This window comes from Eucyclogobius newberryi, unplaced genomic scaffold, assembly GCF_026437365.1.
Source record: "Eucyclogobius newberryi isolate DKJ021-1_F unplaced genomic scaffold, fEucNew1.0.hap1 SCAF_4, whole genome shotgun sequence".
Classification (NCBI taxonomy): domain Eukaryota; kingdom Metazoa; phylum Chordata; class Actinopteri; order Gobiiformes; family Gobiidae; genus Eucyclogobius; species Eucyclogobius newberryi.
In genome coordinates this window covers 12,719,675-12,727,848 of record NW_027316056.1, presented here as the reverse complement: position 1 = coordinate 12,727,848, position 8,174 = coordinate 12,719,675, and the positions used below count along the sequence as shown (strand labels likewise).

The 8,174-nt window shown below is 39.5% G+C and overlaps 1 protein-coding gene across 1 annotated transcript; it reads right to left on the bottom strand.

Moving 5' to 3' along the window:
* Positions 1-429: 429 nt before the first annotated feature.
* Positions 430-7,353, bottom strand: LOC140377242 (NACHT, LRR and PYD domains-containing protein 14-like). The gene is made up of 8 exons (XM_072462590.1): positions 6,143-7,353; positions 5,307-5,651; positions 2,998-3,165; positions 2,744-2,914; positions 2,448-2,654; positions 2,212-2,379; positions 482-653; positions 430-444 (listed from the first exon to the last, which is right to left on the bottom strand). The coding sequence occupies exons 1-8, from the start codon at positions 7,351-7,353 to the stop codon at positions 430-432; spliced, it is 2,457 nt and encodes an 818-aa protein (XP_072318691.1).
* Between the last annotated feature and the right edge of the window lie 821 nt (positions 7,354-8,174).

Sequence of the window (8,174 nt, the reverse complement as noted above, 5' to 3'; positions counted from 1 at the left end):
TTTTGATTATATTATATAGACAGTGAATTCTACTTTTCTTCAAAGATGAAATATGCAAAAATGTAAGAAAGTTCAGTTTATATTTGCAGCCATCCATCTTCTGTACTACCTATGATGATAATCTGCTTTCACTAGTAAAGTAGTTTTATCAGACACAGTCACTGATAGAAACATCGTAAACATGTTTTCACAGGTAAATTTTAATGCCAAAATACAATAGCACACTATGGACATTACATTTACAACATAACTCTTTTCATTCATCTTTTTGGCCTCTTTATACATCACAAAAGGTGACTTCTCAAGTTAAAATAATTGTAAGAAAAAAGTATATTTTAAGACGCTTAAAAAAAGCGAAAAAAATAAATAACAGAACCCATCTTCATTTCTTGTTCAGTCAGTTGAGACACTAAAAGATTGAAATGATCATTAAACCATTAAGCTCTATATTATTAGTATTATTATTATTTTTTACACTTACCTCGACAGTGTTTAACTTGTATGCATCACTCCGAGTCATGTCCAGTAACACTTTTATGGAGCCGTCGTCCAGTTTGTTGCCCATTAGATACAGCTCGGTCAGGTGACGGTTGGTCTTCAGGGCCGTGTTGAGGAAGGGAACACACCTGGAGCTGAGGCCACAGTTCCTGAGGCTAAAAACAGATACGTGCTTTAAATAACAGGTGACTATGAGGTTTTCAATATTACCAGTAATTGACATCACTATTATTATTTATTTAAAGATGCACTACGTAACTTTTCTGATAAAGAGTTCGACTCGAGATGGTCTTGCTCCACAGCATGGAAGTAAACTTGCCGAACTCCATTGAGACAAGAAGGTGATGCAAGTAAACCAAGTTACTGGTCAGATCTGTGAATGCCATTTTTGAGTACTAAAATCACCTGTGACTGAATGAATGCCAGATAGATACATTTAATTATATTATCTTATCATAATGCCAGCTGTTTTCCTCCATGAAGATGTTCTTGCTTTGCCTGGAATGTTTCCATCTGACAGTTATTCAGTTACAGTCACCTCTTCATAGATTTGACCTATAACTGGGCCTGGTGGTGTCACCCGTTTGTCTCCATGGCTTTAGTTTTAAGCCTGTCCTCTGAATATTTTGAATTTATATTAAAATAAAAACTAATAAGGCTGAGCAAAATAATATAATCTGGTGATGATATGGTCTGTTTGCCGTAACCCGACCAACCCAGTGTGAAACTAGCCGACTGAATTTTTTTTAATCAGCATTTTGTTGAAAAAACGTTGAATTATTTTATTTGTCAATTTTTTCGCCGACTCACCGCCTGGACTTCCCTAAAATGCTGTGTCGAATGTCGTTATCACGCTTGTTATCCTATCTTTCATCCTTATAGCAAAGATAACGCACTGTGCAATGCGTGTGCGTCTTCATAGTCAGTCCCCCACATGTGTCTGGAACGAAACAGACCGCGAGATAATGTCGACAAATTGCCTTAAACAAGTTGATTTCACTCCGTCGGCGCCACTTTAGTATCCATAGGACATGTCAGGCTCTGTCAGGGTGTTTTACGCAATGCATTCTGGGATTGAAACACGCCCAGCAGCGTCATCACAACAAACATGGCTCATCACAACAAACATGGCGGCGCCCGTGTCCCCCGCATGTTCCCCCCGCTCGCCTTCGCTACCAAAATAAAGGATAGCGGCGTACAAAAGGTCAATTGAAATGTCTTAAAATCGTGAGATTTAGTCTCCCGATCGGGATGATAGAGACGTTTTCCGTCATTGACTGTTGAAGCCTGACCCCTGGTGGTCACTCCGACTCAAAAAATGGCAAAATTTTGATCTTTTTTTTTGCCTTCAAAGTAAAAAAAATAAGAATTTGCCTACCGTCCGACCCACTTAAAAAATGTTGACTCGGGTTACACCAAACAGACAATTTATTTGGGGCAGCCTTATAATAATATATTTTTTTTTTTCCCTTCTTAGAACCATAGTTACATTCGTAACCGTTTTACATTATGTTTGGCCCGCAACTTTGGCTTGCGGCCCAAATGAGTCTGACACCCCTGCTTTAGTCCATAGTGGGAACATATCTTTACCAATATACTACAAAACATATTTACATATTTTTTTTCTAAAGCAGTGGCCAACAGCAGTGTAGGGTAAAATGCTGAAAGAAGACACAACGCATCTTTCTCTTTTATACAAAATGTATTACTTACAATAACTTTCGGAGACCACACTGGGGGCTCTTGAGGGCCACACAGAGCCTCTTGACACCCCTGTCCTGTATGTAGTTACTGGAGAGGTCCAACTCAGGACAGCTAGAGGACGAGAGCCGAGACGCCAGATCAGAGCAGCAGTCACAGGTGAGACCGCAGTCAATCAGGCTGAAAACACACAAAATGAAGCTTTTATTTATTCATTTCAATTAAAAGAACTATTCTTTTGGACTTACCTGATCCTTTGTAGGTGGCTAAAAGGAATTTCAAGTCCAGCTGAAATATACGCAACCCCGGTGTCAGTGAGGTTGTTCATGCTCAGATCTATCTCCTTCAGCGTTTGACAGCGAATTTGCTTTTTTTTACTCCACAAAACTGAGTAGCCAGACAGCAATTCGGAGAGGAAAATACCACCCTGCTTGGTGATTCCACATCTCGAAATACTAACGTCAAGATACAAATCAAAAGGTTAGTAAAGACCAATTAATCATGATTTGTTCCTCAAACTTATCAAAATAAAATGTTTCTGTACTTCAGTTTTTCCAGTCTGGACTGAGCCAACAGTCCAACACAGATCCAATTAATTCCATCAGTTTTCAAGTTGTTGCTGCTTAAGTTCAATTCAACCAGATTGCTCTCAGCAACTTTCAGCGCAGCCGAAATTCTGGGACAGCACCGTTCTGTGAGGCCACAGTAGTAGATTCTGTCAAAAATCAAATATATTCTCATTAAACAGTTAAATATTAGATGTAATTTGACAACATTTGAGGTGTGTGCGATGCTTACTCCAGTTTTCTTAGTCTTGATATGTCAAACTTGGTGAAAAGTTCATTGGCGGCGACGTTTCCGATCTTGTTGATGCTCAGGTCCAACCACTTAAGGTGAGCAGGGTTTTTCTCTAGAGCTGAGGCCAGATGAAAGCCTCCCGCCTTTTTAATGTTGCATTGAGAAAGTCTACAAACACAAACAAATGGATGACACAAACTGAGCCAACAATCAAAGACTGGACTGAAATGGAAAACATAACATTCAGACTTATTTTGAAAATGGGGATATTTAAAATGAAGACTTTTGACTAAGTGGTACTGTCATTTTTATTTCATTTGTTTGTAAGTTTTTTTTGTTCTTGTTCTCTGGTTTTGTTTCTAGTTCTGTGTTTTTGGAAGTAAAAAAAAAAAAAGATAAATATAAACAATGGCTGCTTAACATATCAGAATGTGAATGTATTGTATATGTTGTCATTTATACATTTTATTTAATTGAATTAGTTGAGCATTATCTCAAAAACTGATTAGTTGCTATTAATCGATTCATTTGTTTCAGGCCTCATCTTGTCCCATCGAGTATTTATACTTTACTTGATTATTACCACTTTGGGTGACTTTTTACTTTTACTTCTTTTATAAAACAAATATCTACTTTCTACTCCCTACATGATCAAAGCATGCTAATTATTTCTAAAATCACCTTAGAGTTACCAATTCAATAACATTTAAGACACAATCCTTTTTCATATTTTTTTTCTTTACTAATTTTCAATGATTTACTTACTACTTAATACTTTTCCTAGAGTAATTTTATACAAGTAACAATACTTTAATTTTGTCATCCAGAATTATTCCATAGCAAGACATTGAATTGAGTCAACTGGACAAACGTTGTGAAACGAGTGTAGACAAAATAGATATTTAGGTTTAAAAAGTCACCTGAAATATGTATTAATAATCAAGTGAAATACAGACACTAAGGATGGGACAAATTCTCATACCACAAGATTTAGCAAGAAGAAAGTGCACAGATTTGTTTCATCCAAGTAGCTTCTTCAGGTCATCTGACAAGGATCTGGTGAGTCACTGGTATTATATGTGTCTAACAGGTGGAGACAACTGTATGAACTACCACACCCTAGACCAGGATCTTAATCGAGTTTTGAATCCCCGGAGAGGTAGACGCCCCGGGCATTCGGATGCTAAACGGGTACTCAGTGAGGAGAGCGCGAAAGCCAGGTTACAATAGAAGGCTGATAGCCCAGAGCTGATGGTAAACAAAGAGGTTAGTTTGATAGTAAACAAAGAGGGTTAGTTTCAAGTGAAACCAAAAACACCCTGTATCAGGAGGTCCCGCCCGGGGGGCAGGGCTTACTCAGAGAAGGATAGATATGAGAGTTCCTGGTCTTGATTCGCAGCTTGAGAATGACTCTCGGCTGAGTGTCGAAACATTGTTTTTACAAAACAATGGAACACTCCTGGACGAATGAGGGATTACACCGACATCCAAACAAGTACAAATCTGGACAGATCAGAATCCACAGGTAAAACACTGCAGTCAGTTTGAACATGACACAGTGAAGCTGCTGTGAGCTCTGACTGTGTCCAAACTAATGTGACTGAATACAAACCGAAAGCACTCAATTTGTCACATAAGATAAGCTTAAACTATAAAAAAAATAGTTGGCGCATATTGAATTTGTGATAGTAACACTTCATATCACAAGTCCATATTGCTTGTTCCTGCTGATGCATGAAAATGGACTCAGTCTTTCACCTGCTGCAATGTCCACAAATAACTATTACTAGGATGTATTAAAGTTATTTATTTCTTCTATTTTTATTTTTTACATTACGTTCAGCCTGCGACCCAGCCTGAGCGTCAAAATTCAGCCCACGACCCAAAATTAATTTGATACCCCTGACCTAGATGTTTACAGTCAGGAGTGTCTGTTGAACTACTATTGAACTACTACTACTATGATCACATGAGAGATCATTTGCGTTAAGGGCATGAACGATTATGCAAAGAATTACTCTGGTAACACTTTTAGGGATGTTCACTTGATGATATATACTCCTGACTGTAAACCTCTAGGGTGTGTTAGTTTCAGTGTAGTTGACTCCTACCTTCAGATAGATATAATAGCAATTATTAAACTTAGAAGAACCTTGTCAGATGAACTGAAGAAGCTACTTGAATGAGTAGCGAAATGTCTTCACACGTTTGCATTCTTTTTACACCACTGACCTTCACTGCAGGAGACCGAATATTAATGTCCTACCAATGTCTATTACATTCCCGCCCAGACAGGGTGCTACACTTACCTTAGTGTTTCTAGTTGGCACTTGGGCGACTCCAAACCTCTGACGAGATGCTTCAGTCCCACATCTCCAATACTGTTACAGCTTAGATCCAGTTCCTTCAGTTTAGGACACAGTTTTAAGGCGGATGCCAGGGGTTCACAGGCAGAGGAAGTCAGCTCACAGCCATGGAGACGGAGTGACATTAGCCTGCAGTCCTGGTCACTCAGCCCCAGGACCAGGCTCTCTACTCCCCTGTCAGTGATGCTGTTGAAGCCCAGGTCCAGCTTCCTCAAATGGGACTCTTTAGTGCCAAGAACAGAGGCCAGGGCGGGACAACAGGCGTCTGACAGGTTTGAGAATCGCAGCCTAAAAAGAAAACAATTAGTTGGTTGGTAAGGTTGGTTGTGCCGCCTTCATGTGGTCTTGGGTTGGAATTACAACTTTCAGAGGAAAAAGTTGAACTTGAGCACTGCACCAAGCACTCTTTTAAGAAACAACAAATAAAAGACACCAAAAGGTAGCAAGTTACGTGGGAATGGGCTGGCTCCTGACCATCGGAATGTTTGCAGTTCAAATGATATATGCCTGTAAGTGCTTTGGTTGAATACATAAACTAATTTTACCCATCTCATTTTTTTTACTTTGTCAGATTTTTTATTTACTTATTTTTTATAGACCAGGCATTTCAAGCTGACTAAAATCTAACAAATGGTCAAATGTATTGTAATCACAGGGATTTCATGTCAGTTTTAAGTCATTTTCTGTTATAGACAAACAATATACTCGACATTATCACTTCCTTTGTAAATCTTAATGAAGACCATTAGTAGCAAAGGGAAGATTGTAAAATCACTTACTTAGCTTTTTTGGATTTCACTAGCTCAGAGAGACTTCTGATGACTTTCTCGTCACATCTTGTGGACAGTTCCATCTCAAACTTTTTACACATTTCAGCCGTGTTTATCATTATCAACACGATCTTAAACCATTCTTGATCAGTGATGTCTGGGATGGGAGCGAGACCAGTTTTTGCAGACTTCTCTATATCTTCAAGGAAAGCATTGCTGTCGAATTCCCTCAACCAGAAAGACCGGTTCAAATTTGTTAATATCTGTTTCTTGATATGTACAAAGAAAGGATCTGAAATTTGTAGTATCCCTCGCTCTTTGAGGAGACCAAAGAAGAAGCGAAAACAGAGGCCAAATTGTCCATGATCACCATCACGTTCTGCCTTATCAATCATCTTGAGAAAGGCAGTTGAATACCGTTCTGGGGGATTTTTTTTGGTTTCTTCATTCAGTTTGGCCACAGCGACAAAATACTCCAAGATACTTAAATGAGCAAAATGAAACATGGACACTCCATACACGCTCTTCTCCTCTTTGAACACCAGGGGGTGCTTTCGAGCAAAGGCCTTTGCAACAGTGAGTTTAACATTGTTTTGCCGCAGATACGCCTCAGAAATCCAGCAAGAGAATTTAGAACAGTCTTCGAAAATGCCAAGTTTTAGAATAAAGTCAGAAAATGAATTGTCAATCAGACTGCTGTAAATCTGAGTCAAAGTCATCGGGCGGATTTTATAATCATTTCTTTTGACATGTTTTTTAAGAACAGTGGCCATTACGGTGCACATGTACGGGATTTGGCACAATATGTAAAGACAAGATATTTTGATGTGGTCGATGACTCTGTTTGCGAGGTCCTCATCACCAACCAGCTTCATGATGTGTCGCTCCTTTTGCTCGTCGTTGAATCCTGTGATTACCGTTTCCTTCAGCACAAAGGGTTTATGGAGGTCTATTGTAGCGTATACAGTTGTTATCCAAATGTGTGCATTAGGAAGCAGGTTGCCCTTTATTAGGTTTAGCAGAAGAGTGGTCACCGGGGCTACTTGGTTGACATCGTCTACTTTTGGATTAAACCAGTTCAGAGTGTCCCCAAAATCCTCCAGCTGATCGAACACAAACCATACTGTCTTAGAAAAATCACTGTTAGAATCAAGTCCATTCAAATCTGGGAAAAAGAACTGAAGAAGTTGAATCAGGCTAAGGTTTTCATCTTTGATCATATTTAATTCCCAGCATGGAATAGGAAACAACAAATCTATGTGTGTATGAGCTCTGCCTTCAGCCCAGTCCAGAACACACTTCTGCACAGCCGTGGTTTTCCCGACGCCAACCGATCCAAAAGTGACGACGGTCTTTTGCCAATGATGGTGTTCATGATCACATTTAAGAAGATCTTCAAATGGAAAAGGGGGAAGATATTTACAAGGATTAAGGTGAGCCTGATCGATTTTCGAACTATGCCCATCAAAATGAAATTCAGCAGGCTTCTGAAGGCTGATGTTGATGGGAAGAATGAGGTCATTCAAATTCAGGTAGTTTTTTTTCAGAATAGCCTTTAACTGATATTGGAGGTCCATCTGAAGAGAGAAGAAAAAGGTCAAGGTCAAGTATATATTAAGTATCATCACTGCCCCAAAGTGCTGTACAAAATACATTATGGCACAATAACAGTAAAACTATAAATCAAACAATGTGCATGGCAATTAAAAAATATTTTAGCTCAGGCTGCCCCAAATGAATTGTATGTCTGCTGTAACCCGACCCAAGATTTTTCAAGTGGGTCGGTCGCTAGGTAAACTTTGAAGGCAAAAAAAAATGGCCGTGGCCGCAGAGCCAGGCAGCTATATAGCCTCATGGCTAACCCTAACCTTAATCCTAACCCGGCGCGGTCTAACCCGGCGCGGTCAAATAGCACAGTAGTTTCAGGAGCCGTGGCACGAAATGACATGGCAGTTTCGCGGCTCTGTAGACACGCCCCAAAGAAATATCCAAATCGTCACCATTTTTTTGTTCTGGCAGTGACCCGCAGTGACCGCCAGGG

Bases quoted from the DNA above. Each gene is read 5' to 3' on its own strand.
- LOC140377242 (XM_072462590.1), bottom strand. From the start codon at position 7,353: ATGATCAAAGATGAAAACCTTAGCCTGATTCAACTTCTTCAGTTCTTT. The intron at 3,166-5,306 runs GTAAGTGTAGCA...TTGTGTTTGTAG, and splicing joins TGCCAACTAGAAACACTAAG to ACTTTCTCAATGCAACATTA. The intron at 2,380-2,447 runs GTAAGTCCAAAA...GTGTGTTTTCAG, and splicing joins AGCCACCTACAAAGGATCAG to CCTGATTGACTGCGGTCTCA.